This window comes from Manis javanica, chromosome 2 (genome assembly GCF_040802235.1).
Source record: "Manis javanica isolate MJ-LG chromosome 2, MJ_LKY, whole genome shotgun sequence".
Classification (NCBI taxonomy): domain Eukaryota; kingdom Metazoa; phylum Chordata; class Mammalia; order Pholidota; family Manidae; genus Manis; species Manis javanica.
In genome coordinates, this window is record NC_133157.1 from 122,171,348 (window position 1) to 122,188,430 (window position 17,083).

A 17,083-nucleotide genomic window follows, 5' to 3' on the forward strand; every position below is an offset into this window, starting at 1 on the left:
ATCAGCAGAACAAAAGGCATCTTACAGTATGGGACAATGTATTTGCAAATGACTTATCTGATAAGGAGTTAACACCCAAAATATATAACATACTCATTCTTCTCAACATCCCAAAAACAAATAACCCGACTAAATAATGGGCAGAGAACCTGAACAGAGATTTCTCCAAAGAAATACAAATGGCCAATTGGCACATGAAAAGACTCTCCACATTGCTAATCATCAGGGAAATGCAAATCAAAACCACAATGAGATATCACTTCACACCAGTTAGAATGGCCACTGTCCAAAGGACAAGAAATAAAAGTTGGGGATGATGTGAAGAAATGGGAACCCTCCTACACTGTTGATGGGAATGTAAATTGGTGCAACTGCTGTAGAAAGCAGTATGGAGGTACCTGAAACAGCTAAAAATATAAATACCATTTAATCCAGTAATCCCACTTCTAGAAATTTACCTGAAGAAAACAAAATCCCTGATTCAAAAAGATATATGCACCCTGATGTTTATCACTAAACTATTTGCAATAGCTAAGATATGAAAGCAACCTAAGTGTCCATCAGTAAATGAATGGATAAAGAAGATGTCCGTATATGCAATGGAATATTCATATACAAAATGAAATATTATTCAGCCATAAAATAACAAATCCTGCCAATTTCAACAACATGGTTGGAACTACAGGGCATTGTGCTCAGTGAAATAAGCCAGGAGGAGAAAGACAACTACAAATGATTTCCTTCATTTGTGGAGTTAAACAACAAACCAAAACTGAAAGAACAAAACAGCAGCAGACTCACAGACTCCAAGAAGGGACTGACTAGTGGTTACCAAAGGGAAGGCGTTGGGGAGGGTGTGTGGGAAGGGAGGGAGAAGGGGATTAAGGGGCATTGTGGTTAACACCCATAATGTAGGGGGGTCACAGGGAAGGCAGCATGTCGTACAACATGTACAACATGTTGATTTGATAGATAATAGCCTTTAGCATGAAGTCAGTAGAACTCAAATTTTCTTCTATGATCTTCTAAGATCTACAATTCCCTTATTATTTGCTTTCAACTTACCCCCCAAAATTTCCCCCTTCTCTACCACCTTCCACCTACCAGGTTTTGTGAAGATGTTACAATCTAGCAGATTCGATGTCCTGGAGGAATAGTACATTTCAGACCTTCCCTCATGCTAGTATTTCATTTTTTCCTCAAAGCATCCTTTCATTTAGCTATGATATACTTTCCCTCATGCCTTGTGTGCTTGCTGTCACATCATTCTCCTTTATGTTCACCCAGTGGGGAGCAGGTGATGTGAACTGCAGAAAGTCTCTTTTTTGGAACAAAACAGTTGGGGAAGAAAGAGTTTGCAGCTATGTGCTGTCCATCACATCCTGCAGGCTGTTTTCATGAAAGCTTTACTAGAGCTGATTTTCCATCTGCTCCTCCAATAGCCCTTCCTTCTGTGATTTTGCTGTTTGTAGTAGAATCTTGATGCATATACTAGAAGTGATGGATATAGGTGATCATGTGGGGTGGAAAGATAGGTCAGCTCTTGGTGGCCACAGAGGAAATGGACTGATTTAGTACCTTTGAAAGCTGCTTGAGATCAGCCTAACCATTCTAGAAAATCCTATAACCAGTAGATTTTTAGGAGAGCAGGACAGCAGTGAGAGTATATTTGTTTTTATTTCTGTTATCATTTGAAAGCAATGTATTCTAATTTGAGGGCCTAAACTTCTCCATCCCTTATGTTCATTTTCTTTTTTTCTCTCCCATTATTTAGGTTCACGGAGATGCTTCTTTCTGTGGTCAAGGGATTATTCCTGAAACATTTACGCTCTCTAATCTCCCACATTTCAGAATTGGTGGGAGTATCCATTTGATTGTCAATAACCAGCTGGGTTACACCACTCCTGCAGAAAGAGGACGGTCTTCATTATATTGTAGTGATGTTGGTATGTAACCCAGGGAGAAGCTAATGTTACTGGGTCAGACAAGGAGTCCTTAGAGAAACTTCTCATTCACTGAGAACAGCTGGCCTCTCTGGTCATCCCATTTAAAATTTTGGATCACATACAGTCAGTAATCACCAACAGAGTTGTTCAGTTAATATTCCTTTAGAAGTTGGAGTGTGATCTTTATATCCAAGGAAACTGGACAAGAGTGGAATTTAGAGGGTTCCTTCCCATTGCTAAGTGTCCAGATGAACAGTCTAGTGGAAAGCAGAGCCTAACATAATTATAGCAACACCAGAGTCATTGCCTTTAGGATATTCAAGCTTGGAGTACCCAAGATCTTATTCTAAAACAGAATGTTCAGCCTAAATTTAGCTAAATGGTGTGGTTAGAAAACAAAGTTGACTTGTTTTAAACTGGAGAGTGGCAGGATTAGAGAGAGGCAGGGTTTTTATTTACCATCCTAAGTCACAGAGTTAGAAGAACCACTGGTAGGAACTATTCTGTTTTTATAAAAAGACCCTGGCCTGGATGCCTTTTGGGGCTATCTGTGTGGATTTTTTGTGATTAGTTTGATAGATATACTGAAAACAAGTTCTAGGATTTCTCTTTAGAGAACATCCTTTTTCTTCCTGGGATACATCCTTTAATGACCCATTTATCTCAGGAGGATAGATAATAGTAATAATGGTAATGACAAAATAAAGTTAGTTTTATGTACCAAGCAATTTTAAGCACTTTATATGCATTAACTCATTTAATCTTTACAACATCACTAAGAGGCAGGATCAGGTATCCCAGTAATATAGATAAAGAGACTGGGATTCATAATTCTACCAAGGTCACACAATAAGTCACAGAGCTGTTATTGAACTTGTTCTTGTCAGCTGGATTCCAAGCTGCCAAGACAAACTACTTTTGAGTGTGTGGACTGCATACCCACACAGGCAATAGGACTTGGAGGTGGGCTAATGTTGTTTGGGGTTAACTGGCTGGCTTCATCTAGGTCTTCTCTGCCCCAGGAAAGCTTGTGGGCTGTGCCATCATCCACGTCAATGGAGACAGCCCAGAGGAAGTGGTCCGTGCCACACAGCTGGCTTTTGAATACCAGCGCCAGTTCCGGAAGGACGTGATTGTTGACTTGTTATGCTACCGACAATGGGGCCACAATGAGCTGGATGAGCCCTTCTTCACCAACCCGGTCATGTACAAAATCATCAGGTAGAATTATAACCCTGAACAATGGATTTTAAGGAATGTTCAGAACTGCATTGTTCAAGTTTAAGATCCCCTCTCCCTGATAGTGCTCACATTATTTTTATTAGGCTCTCAAGTAGGGTGACCAACTTTCCCAGTTAATCTTAAATCTGGGACAGCCATGGGCAGACTGGGATGGTCACCCTGTGGGTAACCTTCATCCTCACTTAGCAAATGGGAAGAGTGAAATAGGAGGGCTTTGGCAGAGCCCAGCCTGACACTACTTAGTATGGCATTGACAGGGCCAGAAACAGACCCTCCATGATTCACTTCTACAGACAATAGATGAGGACCTACTTTGTGCCTTGGCAAGAAGTAACATGATGGATTTTAAGGAATGTTCAGAACTGCATTGTTCAATATGGAAGCCACCAGCCAATTGTAAGTGGCTATCCAACCCTTGAAATGTAGCTAGTCATGATGGAAATGTCCTGAAGTACAATATTCACACCAGATTTCAAAGACTTAGTATGGAAAAAAAAAAGTAAACATTTCAGTAGTAATTTTTATATTGATTAAGAATTGAAATCACAATATTTTGTACATGTTGAGTTAAATATATTATTAAAATTAATTCCACTATTTTTTTTACCTTTTGTAATATCACCACTAGGAACTTTTATTTATTTATTTTATTGGAATATAGTTGATAACACAATATTATTTATATTGGTTTCAGATGTACAACATAGTGACTCAATAATTATATACATCAGTAAATGCTTGCCACAGTAAGTGTAAGTACCCTGTTACCACCAGCATATTATAATATTATTGGTTATATTCTCTATATTGCACTTCCAAGAAAATTTTAAACTACTCATTGGCTTGCATTGTATTTCTACTGGATAACATTGAGATAGGAGGTTAATGTGATGGGGAGAAATATGTTACTTTGCAATTTCCTTTTTAGATACAAGAAAGTAAAACAGAGCCCTCTTCCCCACTTTATTTCCTCAAAGAAATAAATCAAAGCAGAGGAATGCATTTGGTGACATTTTACAGGCCTTTTTGGTCATAGGTAGCAGATTGCTCTTAGAAGAACACATCTGGGTTCTCTGTTTAGCTCTGAATTTAGCCACTGAATGACTTGATGTGACTCCAGGCTACATAAAAAAAAATTCATCCTGTCTGCTCACTTTTTGTCAGGATTAAATGTGATAATATATGTGAACAGACTATATAGTTTAAATGATTATGTGAATGTAGAGTGACATTATTATTTCTGTTGTAAAGCCTACGTACTGATTATTGTAATTATTGGATTACTAAAGCCACCTGAAACAGATGTGGCAACTTTGGGCTCAATACTTTTGAAATAAAGGGGTGCTGAATGGGTTGACAGTGTCAGTCAATCTTGTAAATAATTTACCAATTTATCAATTTGTAGAACTCTACTGCTAATTATTTCTACCTGGATATAGACAAAATCTCATCATGGTAAATTTTTCTCTTGCTTGCCTAGAAGAGGTTGTTACCACTGTCTTTTTTTTTTATGTATATATTTTTATGGATGTCCCTGTACAATTATCTTTGAACAGTTGCACAAATGTAACTGTATAAATAGAATTTTTAAGTCATAGTGTATGCATAAACATTTTCATTTTAGTAGCCTAATTGTTCTTTTTTAATTTGATTTTTATTTTTATTAAGGTATCATTGATATACAATCTTATGAAGATTTCACATGAAAACAATGTGGTTACTACATTCACCCATATTATCAAGTCCCCCCCATACCCTAATGAAGTCACCATCCATCAGTTTAGTAAGATGCCACAGAGTCACTACTTGTCTTCTCTGTGCTACACTATCTTCCTCATGACCCCCCACACCATGTGTACTAATACCCCTCAATCCCCTTCTCCCTCCCTCCCCCCACCCTTTTCCGCCCCTCCCCTTTGGTAACCACTAGTTCCTTCTTGGAATCTGTGTCTGCTGCTGTTTTGTTCCTTCAGTATTTGCTTTGTTGTTATACTCCACAAATGAGGGAAATCATTTGGTACTTGTCTTTCTTCTCCTGGCTTATTTCACTGAGCACAATACCCTCTAGCTCCATCCATGTTGTTGCAAATGGCAGGATTTGTTTCTTATGGCTGAATAGTATTACAGTGTGTATATGTACCACATCTTCTTTATCCATTCATCTACTGATGGACACTTAGGTTGCTTCCATTTCTTGACTATTGTAAATAGTGCTGCAATAAACATAGGGGCACATAAGTCTTTTTGAAACTGGGATCCTACATTGTTAGGGTAAATTCCTAGGAGTGGAATTCCTAGGTCAAATGGTATTTCCATTTTGAGTTTTTTGAGGAACCTCCATACTGCTTTCCACAATGGTTGAAGTGGTTTACATTCCCACCAGCAGTGTAGGAGGGTTCCCCTTTCTCACATCCTTGCCAGCATGTGTTTTTGTTTGTCTTTTCTATGTTGGCCATCTTAACTGGTGTGAGGTGATATCTCATTATGGTTTTAATTTGCATTTCTCTGATAGTGATATGGAGCATCTTTTCATGTACCTGTTGGCCATCTGAATTTCTTCTTTGGAGAAGTGTCTGTACATATCCTCTGCCCATTTTTTAATTGGTTTATTTGCTTTTTAGGTGTTGAGCATTTGAGTTTTTTATATTTTTTGGATGTTAACCTTTTGTCGGATATGTTATTTACAAATATATTCTCCCATACTGTAGGATGCCTTTTTGTTCTGCTGCTGATGTCCTTTGCTGTACAGAAGCTTTTTAGCATGATGTAGTCCCATTTGTTCATTTTTGCTTTTGTTTCCCTTGCCTGAGGAGATTCATTCAGGAAAAAATTGTTCATGTTTATATTCAAGAGATTTTTTCCCAAGTTTTTTTCTAAGAGTTTTATGGTTTCATGACTTACGTTTAGGTCCTTGATCCATTTTGAGTTTACTTTTGTGTATGGGGTTAGACAATAATCCAGTTTCATTCTCTTGCATGTAGCTGTCCAGTTTTGCCAACACCAGCTGTTGAAGAGGCTGTCATTTCCCCATTGTATGTTCATGCCTCCTTTATTGTATAGTCATTGACCATATATGCTTGGGTTTATATCTGGGCTCTCTAGTGTATTCCACTGGTCTATGGTTCTGTTCTTGTGCCAGTACCAAATTGTCTTGATTACTGTGGCTTTGTAGCAGAGCTTGAAGTTGGGGTGTTCACCACTGTCTTTAAAAAAAAACAATGTATTGGAGTGAAAGTTGTAACATAAAATGGGCCATTTCAAGGGGAACAATTTAGAAGCACTTAGTACCTTCTCATTTGTACAACCACCTCATCTGTCTACTTCCAAAACATTACCTATGTGCCTTTTTATAGCATGACATTCTATCATCCCTTCAGCAATGACTATCTGTCTCTCTTTGGTGTATACACATCATATTGATATTTTTTTCCTTTTCTTTGTTAGAGCCCGAAAGAGCATCCCAGACACATATGCAGAGGACCTCATTGCCAAGGGACTCATGACCCAGGAAGAGGTGTCAGAAATCAAAGCCTCCTACTATGCAAAGTTAAATGACCATTTAATGAATGTGGCCCACTATAGCCCTCCTACCACAAGCCTGCAGGCCCATTGGCAGGGCCTGGTTCAGCCAGGAGCATGCATTACTACCTGGAACACAGGGGTGCCCCTAGACCTGCTGCGGTTTATTGGTGGGAAATCTGTGGAGGTGCCGGAGGAGCTCCAAGTGCACAGCCACCTTCTGAAGACTTATATTCAGGTAGGAAACATTGAACTCTCTGGTAATTAATTGCTTGCCTGTCTTGTACGGCAAAGGACTTGGTGCTGGTCTCGTCTTCATGGTTGGCTAATAATTTGACAAATATTTATTGCATGCCCTTAGATTCTGGAACCGATCCTGGTGGTGTTTTGGTGCTGTTAGTTCAGATTTTGTCTACTTTGCTTATTTATTTATGTATTTGCATGTTTGTTGCTTATGTGATTATACATGCACATTATTAAAAATGCAGTGATTTAGGAATGCCTGTTTTGATTTTTCTGACCAGTGAGCAGAAAACACTTTCATTGTTTTAGGTGGCTTAATAAGCATCACACATATACCCCTGAAGGCAATCATATGCACCCTTAAACATGCTGAGGTGTTACATATTGTCTCATACTAAGTGTCTATTGATGAACTGTCCTGGTTTGCCTGGGACTTGTGTTTCCTGGAATCCAGGACTTTCAGTGTTGAAAATGGAGAGCAAGGAGTTGAAGAAGATACTTGGCCATCTGAATTATTTTTAAAACACTAACTTCCTTTTTAATTTTTATCACAGGTATAGAAATTGTTATACAACAATCTATGTACTTACTCACTATGCATTCTGCTGCAGAAATCGAATATTACAAATACAGCTCCCCTGTGTGTATCCCTGATGCCAGCTCCTCTCTTTCATCTACAGGATTATTCACTAGTCCACGTGCCTATTTGTTTTGCCTGTTTTAAAGCATCATATAACTGCTATCACATTCTCATTTCCTTCTGCACTTGGTGGTTTATTACAGTATATTTTTGATACTGTTGTTGCATTACACTTTTTTAACTCAGTGTGAGAAAGGATATGGATCCCTAAAAGTTTCTTTTTTTCTTCCCTTTATTTTACAGTCCAGAATGGAGAAGGTGATGGATGGAACAAAGTTAGACTGGGCCACAGCAGAAGCTCTTGCCTTGGGTTCATTACTTGTTCAAGGTAAGAAGTTTCTGTTCAGCTGCACAACTGGTAAGAAATGCATTCTGTGACATTTGTTGTGCGTGAGCCCTGAGGTTTTGAGTCACAACTACCTCCTTTCATTTTCGTTGACTAGAGAGGTTCTAAAATGTGTTAACTTTTCTTGCCTGAAAATCCTGTTTAGTATAAGTCATGTTGACAACCTTCATCAGAGAATAGACTGGAGAACAATTATTCCCAGGAAACAAATGCTCAGTGATAGATGTATTCAAAATGTTTTCCTTTGGAAATATAGGGCAAATGATGACTCTCCATTCTTATACAATCTCACCTTGATAGAGACTTTTGAATGGGTATGTTGTAATAAGGATAATCACTATCCTAAAGAAAATTCTCAGGATGAGCTGCTGTATAAGAGGTCAAGGTCACTAAGCCTTATTATTACTTAGGTTATTCATGGGAATCTGGATTTTTTTTTCCTTCTTGCTTGTTTAAGGTTTTAATGTCCGTCTGAGTGGCCAAGATGTTGGCCGTGGAACATTTAGTCAGAGGCATGCAATGGTTGTTTGCCAGAAGACTGATGACACCTACATCCCTCTGAACCATATGGACCCTAATCAGAAAGGGTTTCTAGAGGTAGGATATTTTATCATCTATTGTAAAACCCAGGTGCTGATGTTTATGGGTATAGGATTCTGAAAGGAACTAGAAACACATGCTGGTGACTTTGGGTTCAGTTCTTTTTTAAATAAATGGTTGCTGAATGAGTAGAGCATGTAGGGCTATCCACTTGAAATGGAAATAACATACTAGTGAGTAGACTAGAGCTTTTTTATTCTCGCTACTTATCTCTAATCATGGAAATGTCAAACAGGTGTTCATGTTGTCAGTCCAAGGGTGACATTATAATCTGCATGTTGTTGAAATCATTAAAGTAAGCCAAAAATGTGGATAATAAGCCAGCATGTCTTGCCTAATTAAAAAAAACCACTTCCTCAAGGTTACCTTATTTCCTAAGCTCTAGTGGGCTTGATAAATGCATCTATTATCATGTATTTCTCTGTGCCAGTTGCTGAGCCATGCTTGTTAGGCAGGGGCTGGGTCTTTTCATTTTTGTCTCTCCAACAATTGGCATGGTGCCTGGCACATGACATTTACTAACAGAAATTACCCTTTAAAGTACAGTTAGTACCATGTCACCTTTTTTTGTGTGAAGAGTATAATCTTCAGTTCACTGACATATAGTTTTTTTTTTTTTAATTCACTTGTCAAAAACAAGATTCAAAGATGATTACTTAAAGGACATGCAGCTCATCGTTTCTTCAAGTTAGTCTAAAATCCACCCTGGATCAAGTCAGATTGGTGATCTATGTATATACATTACAGAAATGTTTAGGATCCCCCACCCCCTGTCTTTATGAATTGTGATTTGATACACAGTATCAATTTATTTTGAATATTGCTATTTAGAAAGCCCCAAGTAAATGCCTTTCATCTGTTTTGAGGATGTGTCAAAGATTTCACTGATGCCCTTTCTTTGAAGACCCTGGGACAAACTCTTGCTCGATCTTGATATTGAAAGTACTTGTAGTTCTCTAGGCAGTGGTTTGTCTTCGTTGTGTGTTAACTGTGAATTCTGCAACTGACCAATGCTCCCTTGTCAATAATGGCTTCTAGAAAGGGAGGCCATGGCTGCCTCAGTGAAAGTAAGTCACCAGGTTATGTTTTTTCCCCAACTCTGTTCTGTGTGTCACAATTTATTTATCTTTTTATCTCCACTTATTTACACTAGAATGTTGTATATTATGTATATTCACAAGGCATCTTAAATACTTTTTGGAATAAATAAAAGGATTAATAGATTTAAGAAATCAAGGAAGGTAAGTATATACCACTCTAAGAAGTACAATAAATATGTAAGGAGAAGGAACAGCTAATCTACTTGGGGAAGTCAGGAAAAGCTTGGGAGAGGAAGCCAAGTTTGAGCTGGTACTTGAAGGACATTATGAGTTGCTGAGTCTAATAAATGTAGGGAGAACATTCTAGGTGGACACAATAATACAAAGAAGAGCTGTGAAGTAAGAGGACTTGGCATGCTCAGGGAACTACAGATAGTTTCATATGATAGCTAAGTGGATACAGGGGCAAGAAAGAGGAGACGGTCCAGATAGGACCACCCACACTGTGGGAGACAATGTTGTTTGAAAGAGAAACCATGGAGGGATTTTGAACAAGTGATCAGATTTTCAAATTAAAAAGGACACTGCTGACAATACTTTGAAAGCCTAAATTGAAGTAGGATAAGAACTTTGGACAATTTTTTCCTAGCTTTATTGAGATATGTAACAATCTCTAAGGAGGCTTCTCAGTCATCTATGCCAGAAATCATGGGACCTGAGTTAGGGCAGTAGCTGTGCAGGTAGAAGATGGGGCCTGCTCTGAGAACATTCAGGAAACAACGGTGACAGGACTAAGTGGTAGATGTGGGGAATGAAGAAGGAAGACTGGTCTCAGTTCTCTCCTAGCCTCCTGACTTGGTCATCTGGTGTATGATGAGTTGGATGCATTCACCCAAATAGTGAAAGGGAGGGAACAGGTGTGGTAAGGAAAGGTGATGGATTCAGTTTTGGACATCAGAATTTGAGGTGGCTGGGGGGCATAGAAGTTTCTATCAGGTGATTAGGTATGTATATTGGGAGTTAAGGAATCTTCTGGATATACAGTTTTGGAAGTAATCAGGCAGCAGGAGTGTTTGAAACCATGGGGGTGGGAGAATCTCCATGAGGGAGCAGAGTGAAAGAGAACGGCCTGGGAAAAACAACTTCTAAGGGACCGGCAGAGGAACAATATTTCCCAAAGGAGCATCTAGAAAGGCAGGAGGAGAATGGGAATCCCTGTGCCATGGACTAAGTAAGGAGTGGGGAGTCAGGTAAGAGGAGGAGTGACCTGGCCATTGGCGTTAGCAGCTGGGAGGTGCAGGGTTGGCCTGTGGAGACACTGCCGTGGAATGGTGGGAGCAGGAGCTGGGCTGTCTAGCTGATGGGCAAACAGGAGCCAAGAGGTGGAAGCAGTGTACTAGATCTTTCTGGAAGCTTGAGTGTGAAAGGAAGCAAGAGCTGGAGAACACTGTCAGGGGAATATTTCTTCTTTTATTTTTAAGCTTTTGATTTCTATCTGCTGAGAAGAGAAAGCCAGTGAGGAGAGGTTCAGAGAAGAGGAGTTAGGTGAGGAAGCAGGTGAAGAAGCAGAGGGAGGGGGTGGATTTGGAATATGGGTGGGTACGTCAGGGAAGGGAGATGAGAAGGAGGTGGGGCCGGGCCAGAGGTGCAAGGAAAGCGGCCCGTCTGCACTCCATTTACAACACACTCATGAGTTGGAGAAATGTGGCAGCCCTTTAAAATTAATGTAGTATATACATTATAACTGAACTCAAAATAGAAATCAGAGAAGATAAGTTATTCACAAGCCCACCGTGCTAATCAATCATCTATATTCATTTTCCTGTGGTGCTATTGAATGCTTAGCTATATATATCACACATTTATAGTTGTAATCATAGTCCAGATGTAATTTTTTTCCAGTTTTTTTAATACAAACCTTATTGAGATATAACTCATAGACTTCAGCCTTTCAGCGTGCACAATTCAGTGGGTTTTAGTGTACTCAGAGTTGTGCAACCATCACCACTGTCTAATTTCAGAGCATTTTTATCACTCCAAAAAGAAACCTCAACCCTATTCCTTCTCCCCTCAGCTCCAGGCAACCACTAATCTACTCTCTGTCTCCAGGGATTTGCCTTTTTTGGACTTTTCATATATATGTCATATAAATAGAGTCATATGATACATGGCCTTTTGTGATAGGTTTCTTTCTCTCAGCATCATGTTTCCAAGGTCCATTCATGTGGTAGTATGTGTCAGTATTTCATTCCTTATTATTGCCAAATAATATTCTATAAATATATAACTTTAAAAAATATTTTTTAGAAAAATTTTGAAACAAATACAAAATTATGAAAAGGTTGGATGCATAATACAGAAGAACTGCTTTTCATTCTGAAGCATTTGAGACATCAAGTTGGAAACATCTGGTTGCCAAAGTGAGGCCCTAAATGTGTACTTCCTGCAAACAACATTTTCCATCATTACCACAATATGACATCCAAGTCAGAAAAAGTAATACTGAGACAGGACTCCCAGCACAGAATCATGTTGCATTTAATTGTCATGGCTCTTCAGCCTCTTCAGAGATCTATTTTATATTCTGCTTTTTTAAATTATAACATGCTGTGCTGATGTTTTTGCTTTATTGTGCGAATAGGGTCTCAGGATAATGGAGTCTAACCAAAGGTAGGTCTTTTCTGAGTAACTTTCCCCTTTTTGTTTTGTGATATTTAAAAAAAATAAGGTTGTGGCATACAGTTTTACTCTCAGCTTCAAAGGTGGTTCATCCAAAAAAATTAATTTTGCTTATCCTTGAAGAACAGCTTTAATGCCCACCTTCCAACATCTTTGTCCCAACTTTTCCCATGTGCCTTACTCAGAGCAGTGGATCTCCTTCTCAAGGGAATGTGGAGATGAGTGAAAACAAAGCTTCCCTCTGTGTTCCTCTTTCCTTTTGAGAGTTCTGTATAAATGTGATGCTTTACCTAGCCTGACTCATGTCATGTCTTCCCTTGCTTGACAGTATTTCTGTTCTTGTCTTTTGTATTAGGTCAGCAACAGCCCTCTGTCAGAAGAGGCAGTCCTGGGATTTGAATATGGGATGAGCATTGAAAGCCCTAAGTTACTGCCCCTCTGGGAGGCTCAGTTTGGTGATTTCTTCAATGGCGCCCAGATCATCTTTGACACATTCATCTCAGGAGGTCGGTTGGCATATGGGTGTGTAATGGATGCATGGCACTGGCCTCTTGAGGACAAATGAATGGAAAGGGCCATCACTGCTTATGGGATTCCTCATACTGCAGCCCCTCGGGAGTTAGGGGTTGCCCTCCATCCATTGAGGTATGGCAGCTATCATGCCAGAGGGCTGGTGCCACTCAGCGACCATGCAGGAAGCACTTTCCCATCTTTGGGGCAGTAAGCCTGGCTTAGGGGGCAGTGCATATACCTGCCAGCTCCCGGTGGTTTGACTTTCAGGCCTGCTCTTGAGGTTGAATAACTGCCATGAATATCAGGTAGGCAATGGTGTCATGGTCAGGATTTGTGATCAGTGAGAATGGCAGCCTTGAAAAGTTGCTTCCCTCAGTCCAGGGTCCACTCAAGCATCTGAAAGTTAGAAGTTATGGATCTTTATTCTTTTCAATCATCATTTACAAAAGCAGTATTGCTTACTGTAAAAATTCGAAGTGTGTAAAGTACAAGTCTGAGTGTCCCCCCAGGACATCCCCCCACTTCTGGGGTGACCACTCTTTGATTTTGAGTGTGCACGTCAGATCCTTCCAATGGTTGGGTTTCTCGGTAAGTGCATAGCGGGGAGGAAGGAAGGTGCCATGAGGGGAGGGGACTTCAGCAATTGCAGAGCCTGTTGTAAAGGTTCTTGTGCTCTCAGTTTGAGGATAGTGGGCTGTGTTGTAAGCGGTGCTGTGAGGAGAGATAGGAGTTCCATTCTCAGAGAGATGTGCCTGAGTGGTGCCTGCTGTCCTAGAACCTGAACCTTTGAGTCTGTCTTCACTTGCTAAGCCCAGTCATGCACATATCATTAGAGTTTCAGTTTCCTCCTAAGTATGGTGTCACAGTGCTGGAATGTACATGCCACAAAAATGGCTTCATAGGACTGGCAGCAAACTAGCATTTGTTTCACTCCCCAAATCACATCAGACTCTTTTGTTCCTGCCCACTAGAGTTCTTACACCCTCCCTGACCTGCGCTTTTCCAGGAGAGGCCAAATGGCTCCTACAGAGTGGTATCGTTGTCCTCCTGCCCCACGGTTACGACGGGGCTGGCCCCGACCACTCCTCTTGTCGCATAGAGCGTTTCCTGCAGGTATGTCCAAGCTCTTCTGGGTTCCAGAAATGTTCTCTTTCCTAGGTGCTGTAAAATAGAAGTACCTCCTGCACATACTTTATTATGTGTGCCTTAAACTCTGAAACATTCTAGTATTTGAATGAAATAGATTTAGTGCAATGTCAATATTCCTTGGAAACATGATGACTCTGATATATTAGGATTACAGTATTAGGGCAATTAAAGTGGTTCCTGAGTAGCAAAGACAAGTGGTTCCTAAACCAGGCTGACCATTAGAATCACACAGAGAGCTTTTTATAAATAGCCATGCAGGGATTAACACGAGATCAGTTTCTTAGGAGTGGGACCTAGGAATCTGTACTTTTACTTAAAAAATTTTTTTAAGTAATGGAAGTATTTTTATAAAATGATTCATGATCATTAAAAAATTTTCAGTAACCACCCAGAAATAACCATTGTTATCATTTGGTGAGAATTCCATTACCAGTGTCTTTTTATGCATATTACTTCCTAATATTTTGTTATGGAAGTTTTCAAACACAGAATAGTTGAAAAAAATTTACAGTGAACATTCATATGTTGCACCCTTAGATTTTACCATTAATATTTTATTATACTTTGTTTTATCATGTTTATACTCATCTGTCATCCCTCTCTCTATTCTACATTCATATTATGTTTGATGCATTTTAGAGTAAATGGAGACTTTTGTACATACCAGCCTAAGTACACACACATCATTATTTTAGCATACAATGCAGATAAAATATATATGTAGATCATAGTTTAGTAGAAATGTAGGTAGAACATTAGATAGATACATAGATAATTATAGTGACAGATAATGATACAAATAAATGATTTGATAAAAGTCAGATTGCAGAAATAAATTGCAGGTAAATTAAAGAGATACATGTGAAATACAAAACTACAGTTTTGGAAAGAAATACAGGAAGTGAGTTTGCGCAAGATAAAATTTGAGAGTCATGAGTACAGAGATGATATTTAAAGTCATAGCATTGGATGAAATCCTCGAAGCAGTGAGTACAGCTAGAGAAGTAGTCCAAATATTGAGCCCTGGGGTAGGTCAACCATAAGAGGCTGCAGAGGAGAACAAATGAGATGGAGAAAGAACAATCAGGGAGATTGGAGAAAGGTCCTAGACAGCAACTGAAGAAAACAAATCAAGAAGGAGGGAGTAAGTAAGGCCTAGTAAGAAGACTGAGAATTATCCATTGAATTTAGCAAGGAAGAGTTCATTTGGTGGTTGGTGACTGCACTTCAGATGGAGTTGGGGGGCCAAGTTTGATTAGAATGTATTCAGGAATATATGGAAAGAGGAAGGTTTAGCATCTCTTCTGAGTTTTGCACAAATAGAGCAAGGAACTGGGGAAACAAGCCAGTGGGGAAATTTATGTCAAGAGAAGTTCTTTTTGCTTTTGCTCTAGGATATAAGAAATGACAGCATGTTTGTCTGCAGATCAGAATTGTCAGTAGGGAAGAAAATGATATAGACTCACTAAAATGGGCAAGATGGGGTAGTGTTCTCTGTACAAGGCATTGCATCAGCTTCAGACAGGAGTATGGTAGGTTCATCTGTGGAAACACCTGGAAGGCAGAAGATAGGACTCATGTAGATGTTGTGGCAGGGGTCTGAGGAAATACTCTTGGGTCATTAGCTGAGAGCGAAGATGGAGGAGGAGGTCCTGGGTTTAAAGGTATGAGATTGTCCTCTGGGAGAGGAGGAGAGGAGGTATATTAGGGGAAATGAATTGTCTAAGAGCATCAAGGGCCACTTGAGATTTGTGGTCAAGAGTTTAAAGTGAGATCAATCAGTGTGGTTACATGTTGCCTCTAGCTACATCTTCAGCAGGTGCAGATGTGGGATGGGTGGAAAGTTGGGATGAACTAGGGTGGTGGTTTGGAATGAGAAAGGGTCAAGGGAGTTAAGGTGTATGCAGGAGAAACACTATAGTGGTTCATTGGAATTTAGGCTAAATTAGGATGGGAGAGAGGAGATGGGAAAAGAGAAGGACATAGAGGTGAGAGGAGAGAGGGACACAGAAGTGAGAGGATCTTTTTGATGAAGTTGAAGACTTGCTGGAGTCAAAGTGCTAAAGGAATTGGGCTAGAGTGGTGGTCAGAGTGGAATGCATAAATGAGAACTTACGGGGAGGTTCCTGTTGTTGATCATAACAAGGATACCTCCATGGGAGTGGGTTGTGGAGGTAGGATGGTGGACAGTGTGCTTGGAGGACATGAGTTAAAGGAACCAAGAAGCTGGGGTGTTAAAAGGCTCATCTACATGTACATTAAATTGCCAAGTCCATGTTAATTTTATCATACCTGCCTCAATGGATTGCTATGAGGCATAAAGAGTCAATATATGTAAATACTTAGCACAATAAATGACATTTGTAGCTGGTGTTTATTATTTTTACTGTCATTACATGTGCTTGCAGTGTGATTATCTCAAGTTCTTTGTTTATACCACTAATTTTATTTTTAGCCCTGCAAAAGAATTAATATATGTAAAATGAAGACTATTTGCTTATTTTATCTGCTTTCATCATGATTATCTCAAGCTCTTTGTTCATGCTGTTTCTTTTTTGTCCTGTTCTGTTTCTTCATGCTTCTTATTTACTTACTAGATTTGCAAAGGTAGATTTTGGTTCTCATTGGTTTCCTTAGCATTGCACTTTCCTTTCTTATCCCATTCTATTATGTGATCTTTAAAACTACCTGCCCCTTAAAAAAATTTTTTTAATATAGTAAGAACACACTTAATATGAGGTCTACCCCTCTTCACAGACTTCTAAGTGTATGATACTTAAATTGTATGTCAGTGTAAAAATCAAAGTGTATGATAGCAGAGAGCAGATCTCTAGAATGTACTCGTCTTGCACAACTGAAACTTTATACCCATTGATCAGCAGCTCCCTGGTTTCCCTGCCCTGACCCTGGCAGCCACTGTTCTGCTCTTTGCTTTTGGGTTTGACTATTTCATATACCTCATGTAAGTGGAATTGGGCAGTATTTGTTCTTCTGTGACTGATTTATTCCACTTAGCATGATGTCCTCAAAATTCATCCATGTTGTTGCATATGACAGGGTTTCTTCCATTTTTTAAGGCTGAATGTATATCAGATTGTGTGTGTATGTGTGTGTACATATATGTGTAACACACACATACATTTCCCTTATCCCTTTATCCACTGAT

The 17,083-nt window shown here is 39.4% G+C and overlaps 1 protein-coding gene across 3 annotated transcripts in view; it reads left to right on the top strand.

The window, feature by feature from the left end:
• The window catches only part of DHTKD1 (dehydrogenase E1 and transketolase domain containing 1), a 75,063-nt gene that overhangs the window by 32,705 nt on the left and 25,275 nt on the right, over positions 1-17,083 (top strand). For all 3 annotated transcript variants that reach the window (XM_017658370.3, XM_017658371.3, XM_017658368.3), the window contains exons 6-12: positions 1,775-1,946; positions 2,969-3,167; positions 6,633-6,945; positions 7,834-7,918; positions 8,394-8,533; positions 12,611-12,761; positions 13,775-13,881. In XM_017658370.3, the coding sequence (XP_017513859.3) occupies positions 1,775-1,946; positions 2,969-3,167; positions 6,633-6,945; positions 7,834-7,918; positions 8,394-8,533; positions 12,611-12,761; positions 13,775-13,881 (1,167 nt within the window). The remainder of the gene's footprint in view (positions 1-1,774; positions 1,947-2,968; positions 3,168-6,632; positions 6,946-7,833; positions 7,919-8,393; positions 8,534-12,610; positions 12,762-13,774; positions 13,882-17,083) is intronic.